The sequence below is a fragment of the Neofelis nebulosa genome, chromosome 10 (assembly GCF_028018385.1).
Source record: "Neofelis nebulosa isolate mNeoNeb1 chromosome 10, mNeoNeb1.pri, whole genome shotgun sequence".
Classification (NCBI taxonomy): domain Eukaryota; kingdom Metazoa; phylum Chordata; class Mammalia; order Carnivora; family Felidae; genus Neofelis; species Neofelis nebulosa.
Window position 1 is genome coordinate 77,089,967 of NC_080791.1, and position 18,346 is coordinate 77,108,312.

Here is an 18,346-nt window from a genome sequence, read left to right on the forward strand (position 1 = left end):
CAGCATCACACTTAATTCTTATAGCACAGCTTTGAAAGATAAAGTTTCTGAGTTTTAGGGCAAGTAATGTACCCTAAATATCACAATACATAAATATCCAAGCTGGGACTTGAATTCTAGTAGTTTGCCCCAAATTTCATAATTTTCTTATTCTGCCACAAGTCCTATAACTCTCCACAGATGATATCTGCTCATGTATTTAAAGCTGATTAAATAGGCAATCTAACCTGATTGAGCTCAAACTGTAACCTTAGTACTATATTAGTGACACAAAGGGCAAAGTTTTTAACAGAAAGAAAAGCTTGTTGTGGTTTAAAATAGTTGAGAAAGGTATATAGAAAAGGTTGGCAGTTAGGTCTCCATTCAGCCAGCAAAACAAGAAGGAATTCCTTTATTAGCGCTTTTCTAGAAAATATTGTTTTTCCCAAACTTACGAGGATGATCACAACCTGACCTGGAAATCCTTTTTAGGATTTGCAGAGCCCCAGTCTCTGGAATCAATAAGAGATTTTTGTTGAGTCTTGAGTACTGTGTGAAACCAAAATATCTTTTTCAGTTTTTGTTTTATTTAGGCCCATGGGAGGGAACTTAGCAATCATTAAAACTTCCCAAAGTTTCATTAATTAATTATGCTAATAATCCAAGCAATATAAGTTGGTTTATTCTGCTTTGACTCTTTAAACTCTTGCCAAAGTCAGAGGATTAGACTGAAATTCCACAAAAAAATGAACAATCCTTGTAACCTTATATTGTTAATGTAATGGCACCTCTATCACCACCCCACCACCTTATGAATAAACTACAAGGAAGATTTCCTTCTTTGTTTCTTTGTTTTCCAATTGCATTTATTACTCATTAATAGCATAGCTTCCAAGAACTTGTGGAAGGAGAGAACAGCTTTGATTTAGGAGATAAATTAAAGGGGTGCCTGAGTGGCTTGGTGAGTTAAGTGTCCATCCGACCCTTGGTTTTGACTCAAATCATAATCTCAGTTTGTGAGCTTGAGCTCTGCATTGGGTTCTGTGCTGACAGCAAAGAGCCTGTTTGAGATTCTCTCTCTCCCTCTCTGAACTGCCTCCCTAGCCCCGCTCAACTCTCATGTACTCTCTCTCTCTCAAAAGAAATAAAACTTTTTTTTAAAAAAGAAGCTAAGTTTAAAAAAGCTCTAAAAAGTTCTTTAAAAAAGAAACTAAATTAAAAACCCTAAATCAAATTCTGTATATCATTCTCAAAAAAATGAATTTGTGGCCCTGCTTTTTTCTATTATTTGCATCTAGAAATATTTTAATCCAATTTCATAAGTAGTAGCTCCAACACATAAGCATCCAAATGGACTATAATGGCATCACCATCTTTGAGGCTAAGAAGTCAAGATTGAGACAGAAATACTGGCTGTTAAACCATACTCTTGTTTTCAAATTCAAATAAAACTAAATCACATAATAGCAGAATTATACAAGCCAGAAAAGGGTCAAGGTTTACTATTCAAAGAAGCAGAGTCAAAGCAGTCTACGGATTCAGGGAAGTCCCTAGTATTTTTCATAAAACTAGAACAAATAACCCTAAAATTTTTGTGGAACCACAAAAGACCCCAAACAGCCAAAGCAAACTTGAGAAAGAACACAGCTGGAGGTATCACAATCCCAGATTTCAGATACACCATAAAGCTACATTGATCAAAACAGTGTGGTACTTGCACAGAAACAGACATAGGTCACTGGAACAGAATAGAGAGACCAGAAATGTATCCACACTCATATGGTCAGTTAACCTACAACAAAGGTGGCAGTCTCTTTAATAAATTATGTTGAGAAAATCGCACAGCTACATGCAAAAGAGTGAAACTGGATCACTTCCTTACACTTACATACAAATATAACCTGAAATGGATTAAAGAACGAAATAGGAGACCTGAAGCCATAAAATTCCTAAAAGAACATATAGGCAGTAATTTCTTTGCCATCAGCCTCAGCAATATTTTTCTAGACATGTCTCCTCATGCTAAAGGAAACAAAAGCAAAAATAAACTATTAGGATTGTAACAAATAAAAGCCTTTGGCACAACAAAGGAAACCAGCAATAAAATGGAAAGGTCTACTGAATGAGAGAAGATATTGCAAATAATATATCTGATAGAGATAATATCATAATATATAAAGAACTGATACTGATCACCAAAAATAATCTGATTAAAAATGGGCAAATATCTGAATAGACATTTTCCAAATAGGACATACAGATGGACAGTAGGCACATGAAAAGATGCTCAGCATCATTAATCATCAGGGAAATGCAAATCAAAACCACAATGAGATATCACATCATACCAGTAAGAATGGCCAGTATCAAAGAGACGAGAAATAACAAATGTTGTCAAGGATATGAAGAAAAGGAAACCCTTCTGTACTCTTGGTCAGGATGTATATTGGTGCAACCACTGTGGAAGTTACTCAAAAATTAAAAATAGAAATACCCTATAATCCAGTAATTCTACTGGGTATTTACCCAAAGAAAATGAAAATGCTAAGTTGGAAATACATATGCACTCCTGTATTTATTGCCACATTATTTAATGTAGCCAAGATACGGAAGCAAACCAAGTGTCCACTGATAGATGAATGGGTAAAGAAGACTTGGTATACATATGCATGTATGAAATATTGGAATATTACCCAACCATGAAAAAGAATGAAATCTGGCCATTTACAACTACATGGGTGGACCTGGAGAGTATTAGGCTAAGTCAAATAAAGATAAATACCATATGATTTAACTCATGTGGGATCTGGAAAAAAAATGAACAAACAAAAAAAGAAACCTCATAATAAAGAGAACTGATGGTTGCTAGAGGAGAGGGGGTTGAGCAGATGGGTGAAATTAGAGATAGAGATAAAGAGGTGTAAACTAGTTATAAAATAAATAACATGGAAATGAAAAGTAGAGCATAGGGAATATAGTCAATAATATGGTGATAATATGATATGGTGACAGATGATGACTATACTTATTGTGGTGAGAGTATTGAGTAATGTATAGAATTATAAAATCACTATGTTGTACACCTGAAACTAATATATTGTATGTCAACTATACTTCAATTAGAAATTTAAAAAATGCTCAGGTGATCAGGAGAAAAAGTGGCAGCATCATGAAATTCTCAGGCAGTTTCAGAAAGAGCCACCTTCATTCAATGATGACCAGAAAGAAAACAAACAAACAAACATGGGAGTTAGGCATAGATATTACAAAAATGGGAGTGTGGAGTACAAATTAAGAATACGTACTTGAACAAAATTAGATCATACATGTGAAGAAACATTTAGATAAAACTTCTTTAGACCCTCAAAGAAATTAAAGCAAGAATTCCAACAAGATAGACAAAAAGGCAAGAGCATTAAACGAGAAGGAGAAGGAAAGCGGCTCCTGGAGAATGAATTGAGGGGAAAATCTCTGCACTATGAAGACTACCTCAGAAGCTTTTTGGAATCAAACCAGTACTGCTGCCACAGAGATGAGGGGGGAAAACCCACTAAGTATGAAAGGGAAAGGTGGAGAAGAAATATGATTACGTGACAGATATGGAAGCTGACAGTACTGATTTAACACGTAGTGGGTTTTCCAAGAGAACACAACAAATGCAACAAAACCAATTTCATAGATAAAAGAGAAGGATGACTGATTTGTACACCAAAAGGATTCTCTTACTATAACAAGACCAATCAGTGTAAAGCCATCAGGACCAGTACTAGTGCCATAAGCATCAGGACAGCATAAGGTCAGCGTATCCTGGGAAATTTCAGGTTGGCTTCAGACTTTCCTCCTAAACTCCAGATGCCAAAAGACAGTGGAAAAATTATTTGCAGACTATATGGTAGGGAAAGTCTTTGAGCTAGGCACTCACAAACACTTCTTACATTGTAGGCTTTAGTTGATGGAATACATATTAAAAGAAGAATCAAAGAATGTAGGACTATGAAGAGAAAAAAACTATACAAGCCAGATGTCAGAAGCCACTCAATCTCATACACGACCAGTGTTGTCATATCATAAAGAGATTAATAACTTCTTTATGATGCTTCAAAATTGTCCTTCAAAGAGAGACAATAAATGAAATGTGTCCTGGCATGCTAAAGGTGAAATTGGTGCATTTTCCCCTAGATTATATTAGCCACTAAATTAAAGTGCTTTTATCTTCTTATTTTGACCCAGTGTTTATATTATCCAAGGACAATAAGCCTCTTTAGATAGTATTCAAAATAAATACTCTGCTATATGATTCCTGTATTATACTTGGAAGATGGAATATCATCTCCCTCATTTAGACTTAGAAGAAAGTTGAATTTAAACCTAGACAAAGCCAGAAATCAACCTTTTTCACTCTACTCTTATTCCTGGGTTCTTTTCTCTTCCCTTAAACTCCTTGGAATATGCAACTTCAAGGCATTCCACCAGGAATGAGAAGAACTGGATTCTATTCCAGGCATTGCTAGAAATTGGCTTCGTGACCTTGAGCAAACAACTTAGCATCAGAGCCTTTTTCCTCAGCTGTACAATTGGCTGGATGATATCAGAAGTTCTTTCTGTCTCTAAAATTCTGTAAGTCTGGAAACTGCTAGTGACATTTATGCCCTCAGTATTTCTCTCTCACCCTTTCCAAAATGTTTTAGTTTGTGGCTTAGTATCATTATTCATATAGACCTTTCAAATCCTTTCCAGGATTATCTTTTGTTTCTTGCCAGCAGCTGGCATTTCTACATTTACTTTACAATAAGTATTATGTATAGATTTCTTTGCATATTATACATTGAAATAGGATTAGTATGTCATCATTTACAAATTATTCTTTCAAATTCTCTACACTACAAAGAGTGATAATTTGGGTCAATTTCATATTTGAGGGTTTAAATATTTAAATGGTTTAAAAGTAACCCGGATTTCACAACATTGCATTTTTCCACAAGGTTTTCAGCTATTCTAACACCTGCTTAAAAATGTCAGGCACTTCAGGATGTCTGAATATCACTATAGAGCTGAGTACACCAGCATTAGTCTTTTGAGTCCATTAATCTTATGTATATAACAGTAGGAATTTTTCTTAAAACGTAAGTTTTACATGGAAAGGTTCAAACCTATGCTGAATATTTATTGCTTTTGTATTCTGTCATCTAATTGTGTTATTTTATATATTTTAAATATGAAATACAGCATGAAAATTATAATGTTAAATTATTTTAAGTATATTTATTTATTTTGAGAGAGAGAGAGAGCGAGCAGGGGAGGGGCAGAAAGAGGGAGAGAGAGGATTTCAAGCACAGAGCCTGATGTGGGGCTTGAACTCACAACCATGATACCATGATCTGAGCCGAAATCAAGAGACAGATGCTTAACCAACTGAGCCACCCAGACACCCTGAAAATTATTATATTGAATCACTATTATATTATTAATATTATGTTAATATGATAAATATTCAACAGAAAGGATTGATAAATACTAGAAAAAATGGTAAACTTGGAGTGAAATCTTTCAAATTCTTTCCCTAGTTTTTGGCTCTCTATATAATTTTTTTTTTTAATATTAGATTTGAGAGAGAGAGAGAGTCAGTGAGTGAGTGGGGGAAGGGCAGAGAGAGACAGGACAGAATCTGAAGCAGGCTCCAGGCTCGGAGCTGTCAGCAAAGAGCCCAAAACAAGACTGAAACTCAAGAACTGTGAGATGATGACCTGAAATGAAGTCAGACACTTAACCGACTGAGCCACCCAGGTGCCCCTGGTTCAATATATAATTTATGGTCAGGCTTACCAGGACAAGAACCTGCAAGATAAAGAACCTGCAATAAATAATTAGGACATCCATGAAAAAGGGCGTTTAAATAGGTACTATTGAATGATAGTACATAGTATAGCCCAAATAATTTCTCCTGTAACTTACCACATATTATCTGAAGTTCTGATAAGATTTAGAAAAGTTAATATGATTTATAAAGGACACATGGAAATTAAGACAACTGGTGGGGAAGAGAGGGTAGGGGGAACAATGTTATTGGATAATTCTGTATAGATACGGTTTGGCAATCTCTTCCTCAGCCCCAGGATCTTCCTTCTGTCCTAAGCATGGAGGTAGAAATGAGGGAACATTTCTTATAAGTATCTGCTCATACTTTGAAAACAACCTCATGAAGTAAATATTATTATTACTTTACAGAAGAAATAAGAAACTCAAGTTTCACACAAGTAAGTGGTGGCAGTAGACCTGAAACCGAGATATCCATGACAAAATTCCAAGGTCTCTAGTTAGAGAAATGGGTTCCCAGCCTTACTGCTCCACATGGGTGTGGTTCTGTGAACTCTGCAAGATTCTTTATGTTTCTGAGCCATGTTTTTATCAGTAAGACTGGGTTAATATCTGCAGACACATTTGCTGTGAGAGTGAATTAAAATCAAGATAAATTTGAAGTACCTAGCTCAGAGACTTGCAGAGAGCTGTCTCTCCATGACTAATCACTTACCAAAGAAGACTCAAAGTTCTTTTAAAGGCCTCTTTCCCCCTTGAGAGTCAGTACACCAGGTTAGCTACTAGTGTTTCATGCCAATTGAAAAAGAAGTCTTGAAACATGTCCACAACTTAATGGAGTTCGGCAATAACAGTAGGCCCAAATGGATTTGGGATTTTTAGATGCCATGTGCTTCCTTAACAGTGACAGTAATTTTATGCATCTTTAGACCACTTAGTTGATTAGGCCCAGAGAGATTGCTAAATTGCTTGGAACCCATGTTCTTCTAGCATTATCCAGACCACAGAGTGAAAAATGGTGGTCTCTTTGGGCTTGACCTCTAAATCTTAGTTATATCCCAGTTTCTTTTCACAGATACCCATCTGTGGCTCTTCCATTCATAAATTTGTCCAGAGCCTTAGGAGACATCTTTATTTTCTACCTGTGCTACATGGGAAGATAGAGAGGTCTCAGGTTTTTAACTTCTTGGAAACTGCAGCATTTTAGTATGAGTGGTCATATTATATTGTTGGTTATGGAGATGAATAGACAAATGGATACACAGTCACCTGACATGCCCTTGTAGTTATGAATGATTTGTTATAGGGACATGGAAAAGGGAAGTATTATTGTATTCTAGGAGGATGCAGAAAGGAATAAGGAAAGATGTCACAGAGGAAGTGACCTTTGAGTGAGACCTTCAAGGATGAGAAATTTAGCCAAGTAGAGATGTGGGGAAAGTGAATCCCAAGCAGAGGGAATAGCAAGAACAAAGATGCAGAAACATTGCATGTGTTAAGGAAAATATGAAGTAAATGGTGGGCTTAGAATATCAGAAAAAAAGAAGAGTATGGGAGGGGGATAACTGATAATAAGCCGAGAGAGAAAGGTTACAGATAGAGCCAGACAGTGGAATTCAGACTTTATTCTGTGGACAGCAGAGTATCATGAGTGACTTTTTGTTGAGGATTGGCACGGCCCAACCAAAGTCTGATCGACAGCACAGTAGAAGGACTGAGGAGATCCAAACTAAATGGAGACGTACCACTTAGACTGAATTGAAGGTTCAGGAGAGTAAAGATGAGAACCCGAAGGAGGGTTAGAGACAGAAGATCACATGAAAGATAACACCGAAATTAAGTCATGGGTCTTGATAAATGATAATGTCAGACACTCACTCTCTGTGGCCATGTGTGCCCTCATTCCGTGGGCAGAAGCTCCAGAGTGGCATATTTGCAACTTAGCTGCCCCATTTTCCTGGGTCAAAAGTGTTCCGGTGCCAATGATCAGAGAAAGAGCCAGGGTTGCAAGTTAGGCTTGCATTTATTCCTACACCTTCATCTACTTCTAGTAGTAACTGGAAAATCCAGTGGGAGAAAACAAGCTGTGAAGACCAGATTTTATTTCTGTGCTGCCTGCAGGATTGTTTTGTTTTGTTCATTTTCTTAGTTGAAAAGTGAATAACATTCATCCTTTAACTAAATGTAGTACTAGAGATGGATAGGGAAATAGATACCATAAATAACCACTTTCGCTCTGCAAGTGGAGGGCCAAATTCCTGTGGCAACACAGAAGAAGGGTAAAGTGGAGAGGATCTTTGCCATGAGATTGTCTGGAATGCTGACCACGTGACCTGGCCTCATACAAGCCTTTGCTCAGAAACTGAGGAAGGTGACCAGATTAGGGAAACCTAAGGGGTTCCTGTGTTTCCTTCAGGCAAGAAGAAAGCCCTGTCTGCAAGGAGCTGACAATAAAATAACCCTGCCGTTCTCCCTGTGGCACCCATTCGTAGAGTGAAGAACAGGGATGAATCAGCTTGTGCCTGGGGCCAGGGTAGAGGTTAGCTTTCTGAAATCCTGCAGTTTACTCCTAAAAATGCTTTGCTTTGCTTTCCTTTGCTCTCTAAACCTAACCAGTGACATTGTCAATACCTTCCTCTCTAGGGTGTTCTTGATGGAAGGAGTTGGCTGTGCCAGCCCTAAAATTGTGCTTCCTTTTCTTTGAAACATGAACAAATTGGCAAGTTTAGTTCACCCTCAAAACTCTAGGGGTCCTGTCAAGGAACAGGGTCTTCTTTTCTGTTATCCTCACTTAATACTTCTACTGCATGTAGTTCCAAATCCTGCCTTTTCATTGCTTTGTTTCTCCATCAGAGGTGTCAAACTCTTCCTTGGACCAGAATCCCCTGGAGGGTTTGTGAAACTTTGATCACTGACTCTACCCCATAGACTTTCTTGTTTGGTGAGTCTGGGTTTGGGCACAACAATTTGCATTTCTAAGTAGTTCCCAGGAGATTCTAATGCTGCTTGTCAGAGGACCACATTTGAGAACCATTGCCTCAAGAATCCTTCTGATTTGAGTTGTGCGAAGTCCTTTTATCCTACCCTTTAGCATATTGGAACATCATTGCTATCAATGTCTGGAGTGAGGTCTGGTTCCTGTTTTGTCATTAATTTGCTCTGTGAGAGAAGTGCTTTCCCCTCTCTGGACCTGATTTCCTCTTCATTAAAATGAGACATTTGGAATCAATGACTGTTAAGAGTTTTATTAGAGAAGTGCTAATTAGAGAGGGCTGGTTGTGTGGTGTAACCTGAAGCCAAATTAATATTTTGTAAAGACTGGATATCACAACACAAAAATTTGTATGTGAGAAGGTAGAGTAGATGGGTCTAGAGTACCAATCCTAATTTTACTCTTTATATCAAAGATCAAAAAATGTTTTCTATGAAGGGCCAGATGGTCTTTGCATAACTGTCAGGTCTCTGTCTCACATACTGAACTCTGCCATTAGAGTGTGAAAACAGCCAAAGGAAATACGTAAATGAACAAGGGAAGGTGTGTTTTAATAGAACTTTATTTGCAGAAACAGGTGACTGGCTGAATTTAGACTGTAGGTGTCAGTTTGCCAAACCCAGGTTATATTATAATTGAATTTACATAAATAATCTTACCTAAGTTTTTATTTACTTATTTTAAGAGAGAGTGTGCATATGTGCGTGAGTTGGGGAGGGGCAGTGAGAGAGAGAGAGAGAGAGACAGACAGACAGACAGACAGACACACAGAATCCCAAGCAGGCTCCACACTGTCAGCACAGAGCCTGATGTTGGGTTGGATCTCATGAACTGTGAGGTCATGACCTGAGCTGAAATCAAGTCAGACACTTAACAAACTGAGCCACCCAGGCACCCCAAGACCTCCACCTTCTTGATTTGAAAGTTTCAAAACTGTGGCAGAAAAGTGATATTATGCAATCTGGAGTAAATAATGTGTTAACTATTCAGTAATAAAATGTGTAATTTATAGTATAAAACCTGTAACTTTCCATGGTGTAAGAATAAATCTCTTTTTTATTTGATGGGAAAGTGTATGTCCCTGCTTCTTAAAATTCAGGAGCAATTTAAATAATATAGTAGTCATTGTTTATAGCTGAAATCCATTATAAAATTACATAAAAGCATTTAGCTTCTACAGCAGAAGGGTGAAAAAATACATCTTTGGCATTTAGATGGGGCTTGTTCTGACCAATCCAGCTAGGACTGAGGTCAGGCTCTGGGAATGACCCCAGAGATCTAGCATGAGAAAGATTACTCACCAACTTTGAGCTCAATTGTCTTGCCAAGTTTAGATGCTAGTGTGGCTGTGTTCTGTTAGCTGAGGTTTTGTAATGGCATTCTCATTGAATTAATGGAGCCACCTGTGACATTTTCATTATTAAAAATGATTTTCTTGACAGTTACTCTGTAATTCAAAAGGCAGAATGAACATAGCCATTGTTCTAAAATATGTTAGAACCTAAGAGGGGCCTATTCGGCATTTTCACATAATTGATGAGATAGGAAATTGCTTTATTTTGCACTAACCCTGGAGGCTATCCACTTATTCTTATTCATTCTTTTAATCCCCACATGCAGAGAGAAACCTAACATTCTGATTGGGCCTTACTGCCTGTGGTACAATAGCCTCTTCTAAAGCAATGTGTCCCTGTTTACCGTGGTTTGTGGATAGAGCTTTTAGGTTATGGAGGCCCAATCATTCTATACTTGGGGAGAGTAATACTGTGACCTCAGTAGCTGACCTGACCACATGATTTTATATGGTAGCTACCGTTACTTTTTTTTAGCTTCTGTTGGTTAAAATAAATCACTAGGGAGTCATTCTGGGCAATGGTTACACGAGCAAAATACATAACTGAGTTAAAATAAGGGCCTATTGTTGGAAGAGTCCTAGAATCTGGAGAGTCCTTTGTCCAGACTAATTATAATCTCTGACTCAATGCATTTGTTTAACTCGAGTGTGTGTTTGTGTAATCTGTCATCCCTTGATAGTTAGAAAATTATGATTTCTTGTCATTTTATGCAATAGTAGCTAAAATGCACATGCTTTGAGGAAAAGCATTTTTCAACCTGTTATGTCATTATATACACAGCCAGCAGGTCTCCTTTCCATTCTCCATAAAAAAATGTAAAGCATTTAAAGATTTCCACTTCAGCTGACAGTAAACTTGTCTCAGTGAGCACTGTCCTATTCAACATTGTTATCGATGAAGTAGATGAAGACCCTGAGGGCAGATCCATCAAGTTTGCAGATGTCACTAGGCTATGAAGGAGGATGAACTATGGTGGATGACAGAAACAGCATTTAGAAAACATTGTGACAGGAAGAGAGATGAAATGAATCTAACAAGGTAAAATACAATAAGGATAAATATCAGGTTTTATAGTTGCTGCCCCCAAACAACTGAGTACACAAGATAGGGATAGTGCTTAATGAGGTTTTAGTCTTCATTAACTTCAATATAAATCAACATCATGGCATGCCATAGTAAGTAGGGAAGTAAATATTGAAACCAGCCTACTTTAAAGAACACATAGAGCTTAAAACAAGGTGACCATGAGTCCCAATTCACTGCTGGTCAGACTGTTACTGAAGAATTATATTTAGTTCTTTTACTCAGCTACCTCATTTGAGAAATGGAGTGTAAATTGTACTCCACAGATTTATCAAGACTAAATGTGCTGGGATGCCTGGGTGGCTCATGGGTTAAGTATCTGACTTCAGATCCAGGTCACGATCTCGTGATTTCTGGGTTTAAGCCTCATAACGGGCTCTCTGCTGTTAGCGTGGGGCCTGTGTCAGATCCTTTGTGTGTGTGTGTGTGTGTGTGTGTGTGTGTGTGTCTCAAAAATTAAAATAACCTTAAAAGATTAAATGTGCTAATGCATATAAAAGACAGCACAATGTACGGCACAAAATAAATGTTAAAATCAAGGTAGAGTATTGTTATTATTATATTGGAAATACTTAAACTGTTGAAGAAGAAGACAACTATAACAGTGAAAGGACTCAAAACTAGTGGTACTAGTTTTTTTGACTAGTAGTCAAAAAATTAAGAGATAATCCAGAGATGAGATGATTCAGTGGAAACATAAATGCTCTCTTCTACAAATGGAAGAGTTGAAAGTTGAAAGTGTGGCAGAGGGGATTGGGAGTTCTGTGATTAGCAAGAGTGTGAACAAATATCAGTGGATAGAGGCAAAAAGAAGTCCAGTTTTTAACATTCAGACATGAACAGAGATATATACATTGAATGCCATCCATAGTGGTGGCTTCCTTGAGACTGGAGAACTTCAAGCATAGGCTTGATGACTTGATATGGTTGCTCTAGAGAAGTTTCAAGTGTAGACCCAGGAGGCTTGGTTATGTGTCCTTGGTTATGTGTCCTGGCTCTGAGATTCTTTAGTTTTTAAATATTCAGCAAAGCAGTCATAACCACACAAGGTGGCCACACATCTTACATTTTCAGTGTCTTCATTGTCTGAAGTGAGAAGTTATTGTAAGCAACAGATGTATAATGGGTGTATGCTGCCAATGTACGATCATTTTTTTTATAGTTTATTTTTGAGAGAGAGAAAGAGTGAGCACAAGCAGGGGAGGGGCAGAGAGAGAGACAGAAGCTAAAGTAGGCTCCGGGCTCTTAGCTGTCAGCACAGAGCCCGACACAGGGCTTGAACCAACCAACCATGAGACCATGACCTGAGCCAAAGTCAGAGGCTTAACCTACTGAGCCATCCAGGCACCCCTGCAAATGTACTGTGTTAATGTTTGAGTGCTGTTGAACTTCAAGTCTTTATGAGTGTTCAGGGCCATTACTCCAGAAATTGTACTGTGCTTATTATTTGGGCACCTAGGGTGTAAGGGGCACCTGATATAGCCCCTTGTAATAAATAGCCTAAAGCCTATCTTGTAGAAGAAAAATTGTTTTGAAACCGGAAGCCCTGGTGATGCTCCTTAGAGATCTTTAACTCCATACTGGATAAGTCATTTAGCCTCTCTTGGCCTCAGTTAATTTTTCTGTAAAAAAGGGTAAAGTCAGACTTCCTCCCAGAGTTGAGACAGAGATAAAATTAGATGAATACATTTGAATGCATTTGGTGGTATCATTGTAAACTGGGAAAAATACAGGAGCATAGTTTTCCCATTAAACGAGGTCTTGAACATATATGCATTTTTAAATCCTTGGTTTAATTGTAATTTTACTTAGAAATGTAATTTTTGGAAACATTTAAGAAAAAAGTTTCAAGGAACATACGACTTTTTGAATTTAGAAATATCTCCATTTTTACATGAGCTGCTCTGCAGGCAAGGTTAGCGAAAGACAGGGTGTGTATATGTGTGAGTGCACACACGTGCATCTGTTTTAAACAAAATGAAAGGTGGACAGGGGAGTACTTGGACTCTAAGAAATCCTTCCTATGTGCTCTGTTTATAAGGTTTCCCTTTCCTAGTGCAGCCACCTTGTTTCCCTAATGATGTAACCTCCTTAACCTCATCTCTAAACAGGATGGAAAGATCTTCTGCCGACGGACAGCTTGTGATTGCCAGAATCCAAGCGTTGACCTTTTCTGTTGCCCAGAGTGTGACACCAGGGTCACAAGCCAATGTTTAGATCAAAATGGACACAAGCTCTATCGAAGCGGAGACAATTGGACTCATAGCTGCCAGCAGTGCCGGTGTCTGGTATGTCAGCTTCCCTTAGAATGTTTTCTCCCTTTACTCTGGAAAGGTTGCAAACTCAGTTGCTTATGGGTTTTAGTTTCTGCTATTTTTGATCCTATTCAGGAAACTTGAGTCTTGTGGCTACTACGGGGCATATGCTCTGCCTAAAGACGTTCAGATTCTACTATTTAAAACAATATACAAAGACAGGATGGGGGGATGGGTGATATAGCTGACGGGGACAAAGGAGTGCACTTCTGATGAGCACGGGGTGATGTATGGAATAGTTGAAATCACTATACTGTATATCTGAAACCAATATAACAGTGCATGTTAACTGTCCTGGAATTAAAACACAAAACAAAAAAATCAATATACAAGACTAAAAGAATGTGTTTATGGGTCAGATTTGGCTCAACTTATGTTAGTTTACACCTACTCTTTGGCAAATCCAGATGAAGCAAAATCTCTGCATGATAGAAAACTTTCAAAGCCTTGACCGGGACTTGTAGTTCTTAAAGAGCCAAATCTTTGATTTCTTGGGACCTAACCATTAAAAGTTTCAATAGGAGACATAACAGAACATGGTAGAAATATCAGGGATGGAGTCATAGAGACTTAGAATTCAGTCTTGCTTCTCCCACCTGCTAGCTCTGTGTTATTAACTCAGGCAAATCCTCACCTTGCACTGATCATTCTTTCCTTGTGCACAAGTGGAATACCAATTTTGTAGGACTGTTAGGAAGATGAGAGAACATATGTGAAGTGCAAATACAGTGCTTGGCACATAGAAGGTACTTAGCATACAGAAGTCACTACTGATAACATTCTCTAGATGTTTCAGATGCTAAACCTTCATATAGAACAAGTAGAGGTAATTTTGGATCTTCATATAAAGATACTAATGGTATAATCAGATTTGAGAATGTCTGAAGAAAAGACTACATTTCTGGACCTAGTTCTTTCTCTTTCAAATCATACCACAAAGTTTTCAAAGGATGCAAAGACTGTTTGGCTATATAATCCTAGTGAATCTTATGTTCCTTCTATGAGGGAGTCATAACTATTGGAACCAAGTCACAACCAAGTCTACTTGTAATAGAACATATAAGCAGCATTCCATAGTTTAACATTTTCTAAAATTAGTGATTTAGTCCGTGAATTCTGTATGAAAGTAAGCATTTAGAGAAATTGTACTGTAAATTTCTCTCAGATTTTCTAAAGTCTCCTGGTGAATGTGCAGATCATCTTAGTAGAATACATTCTTCTGAATCACCCCTAATACTGAGTAGAATTCAGATATATTCAAATCAAAGCCATTTTTTTTCAAGCTCCCATCCGAGGGCAACTGAACCCAACACAACTATATCAGTCTGGAAAATTGCATTTCTTTTTCAAGAAGTCAGTCATCAGGCACTTAGAAGAATTGGGATTAATTTCAGACATGAAATTTTCATTGAATTTCAGAAGTGTTTCCATGTCCATCCCTAGCCCCTAAGGCTAATATCTCCTGGGAAAACTGAAGATGTTGAACACGTAGCTTAATAATTGAGTATACTGTGGGTTATATTTACTAAATAGACTCTGGATGATATAATGGTGAGCATGATAGACCTTGTCTGTTATGTAGCTGACCAAATCATTAGGCGTGAGTTTTCATAAATTATAATGAATTTCCATAATAACTGAAGAGGCGGCTAGAGGAATAGTCATAGGCAGCTCAGTGGAGCCACAGTTGCCAGACTCTGAAACACACAGAGGCTCCATCTGAACTATAATACCTTGCTACATGTTAGTGATGTCACTAGCTAAATGTCACATTCAAAACCATTCTGAAGTAGTTCTCCCGGTCTCAATTTTAACGTTTTTTTTTGTTTGTTTGTTTGGTTTTTTTGGGACAGAGAGAGACAGAGCATGAACGGGGGAGGGGCAGAGAGAGAGGGAGACACAGAATCGGAAACAGGCTCCAGGCTCCGAGCCATTAGCCCAGAGCCTGACGCGGGGCTCGAACTCACAGACCGCGAGATCGTGACCTGGTTGAAGTCGGACGCTTAACCGACTGCGCCACCCAGGCGCCCCTCAATTTTAAATTTGATACTAAGAACTCAGTTTATGATGTTGTTGAAATATTACAGTGCTTCAGGTTCTGCTTTGACCTTAAGAGAAGTTAATTTCTCTTAAGACACTAGCCATCACCTTATCACCTATGCACTTATTTGTTCATTCAATTAGCATTTTTTTGACCAAAACTGTGCTAAGCATCAGGGAGATAAAGAAACAAGCCCAAAGCCTAAATGCTCAAAACTTAATCTGGAGTTGTACTGATAAGGAACATAAATGTGATGATAAAAAATAGTTATGGGGTGCCATTGGCACACAGATGTGGACCTGCCTCTTTCTCAGGCTGAAGTATAGACAGTCAGCAAAAGTACCATGGAGGAGGTGATATCTAATCTATGGGAGCTCTTCAAGGAGGAAGCACATTATACCCATAAAGGTGGAAGTAGAAACATACAGTGAGGACAGTGATGATAATTACTGTCCCTCCCCACCCCCGGCGGGACTTTGGGAGCATAATTGTTCATAAGAATAAAGATAAACCATTTCTGGCTCTCTCTCTACAGGAAGGAGAGGTAGACTGTTGGCCACTCACTTGCCCCAATCTGAGCTGTGAGTACACAGCCATGTTGGAAGGGGAGTGTTGTCCCCGCTGTGTCAGTGACCCCTGCCTGGCTGATAACATTGCCTACAACATCAGAAAAACTTGTCTGGACAGTTATGGCATTTCAAGGCTGAGCGGCGCAGTGTGGACAATGGCTGGATCTCCCTGCACAACTTGCAAATGCAAGGTAATTGGATGTCCTGAGGACAATTGGGCCTTGAACAGTTGTCACAGAGTACCTGCGGGAGGTTCATTCCTGATGTTTCTGAATGCACAGGTTCTGAGGGGCATGATGGAAAAACAGGCAGGCATTTCCATCTCAAGGGAGGTTAATATGTCTGAGTGGATCGGAGCCACACTGTGTATATAAGTAAATTCCAAATGAACATGGACTAAAACAGTCCTCTCTCTTGCCTTTGAACTACAGAATTTTAACAATTGACACTAGGTCCAAATATGGCTGATTTAAGCTATTTTGACCTGCATATTAAAAAGGAAAGAAAGAAAAAAGATCTCTTTTTCATGCTGGAAAAATTTATAAGCCCTTTCATGAAACTGTCAGTGTTAGAAGAAAGTGCTCTATGAAGTTGTTTGCTTTAATTATCACAGTATCTAATGCGGGGACTTGAAGCTTTTGCTGCAGGATTTAATTGTGATTATTTTCCTGTCATTTTGGAGGAATTCCCATGAGCGATCCTCATACGTCTTTGATATTAAAAACTGACCCCTTCCTCCCTACAAAGCTTGAGAAGAGCTATGGCTACAGCTGACTTGAAGCTGGGGTTAGGCAGCCATCTCTGCCAAAACATTGAAGATTCTCCTGATGAAGCACATTTAAAATATTAGTCTATTCGGTTCTGTCAAATCCTGGCTCAGCTTCAGCTATCAGTGGAAGGTTCCCAAGTCATCTCTTTATAGCTGTTCTAAAGGTGGATTCTTTTCTTTCTTCTGGAAAGTACCATCTTTAAATTCAGCCCCAATAGGAAAAGGCCAATACCAACCTGCACATAGCAAAAGAGCCACAGTCCCGTGTGTCACCACTGAGAGACTCTGTTCCTATTATGCAAACCTTTCTGGAACCCATTTTGGAGTTGCCTTCATGTTCTTCTACTTTTGATTTGCTTTGTCAATGACAAATTATCTTTGAGGGGTATGTTTTTGAAAACAATTTTATTTAGAATAAGTCCAGTGACTAAGTTGCATGAACAACCTGGAAATACAGGGGACGAATCCCAAACATGGTTTGGGAGGTATAAACTTGCACTGCCAGCAGGAGCTAGCAAAGGGACTCAAGAGGATCTCCTATGTCTTTCCTTCCCCCACCTCCTCTAGCATGTAGCATTCATGGAGCTTATCTCAAAATGGAGATGGTCATTTTGGATATTAAAATGCACACTGCTGATTGATTTATATCCTCTGTCTCAGTTGGCTAACACTTTTGTCTTGATGCACAGAATGGAAGTGTCTGCTGTTCTGTGGATTTGGAGTGTCTTCATAATAATTGAAGTATTAAAAATGGACTCATCATTGCGGGAGAAAAATGGACGAAATGACCATCCAGCATGGTGAAGAACAGGAATTGGTGTTTTGTTTTGTTTTTTACCACAATTACCAAAGTCTCCATCTGAGGAAGGTGTTTGGGGGTTGCCTTTTGGATCTATCACTTTGTTCATTCTTGCTAACCTAGTCTAGGTGACCTACAGTGGTTGTTATAAGAAGTTTCCCGTGTTGTAAATCACGTTTCCCTCATCAAATCATTTGCAAATACATTTAAATGATCTCATGGTAAATGTTGATGTGTTTTTTGGTTTATTTTGTGTACTAACATAATAGAGACTCGGCTCTTTTTATTTATTTTTTTCCTGAGTTTTGGATCAAATTCTACAAATAAAGTTGCCTGTTGTGATTCTGTCCCATCCACTGCATACTTAGTATCGAGACCCCTGTGAAATGTTTTGATGAATGTATGTAGAGTCTAACTGAATCATACTTACATTTCAGACTGTTGAACACACTTAGATGCTCACTCATTCAGTTTAAACAAGGTGAAAGAAATTCTGATATAGTAAAGAGGGGCAAGTCCACAAACATGATTATATACTTATTGTTAAAAGAACTTTCTCCTCCCTCTTGCAAGTAAGACAAAAGCTTAAGTCACAATTTAGAAGCAGCAATACTTACCACCTTTCCAGGC

At 38.3% G+C, this 18,346-nt stretch overlaps 1 protein-coding gene across 2 annotated transcripts in view; it reads left to right on the top strand.

Annotated features, from left to right (window-relative positions):
- Positions 1–18,058, top strand: part of NELL1 (neural EGFL like 1) — an 891,388-nt gene extending 873,330 nt beyond the window's left edge. For both annotated transcript variants that reach the window (XM_058688463.1, XM_058688464.1), the window contains 3 exons: positions 13,335–13,511; positions 16,115–16,339; positions 17,607–18,058. In XM_058688463.1, coding sequence (XP_058544446.1) covers positions 13,335–13,511; positions 16,115–16,339; positions 17,607–17,657 — 453 coding nt within the window. In that variant the 3' untranslated portion in view covers positions 17,658–18,058. The remainder of the gene's footprint in view (positions 1–13,334; positions 13,512–16,114; positions 16,340–17,606) is intronic.
- The last annotated feature ends 288 nt before the right edge of the window (positions 18,059–18,346 follow it).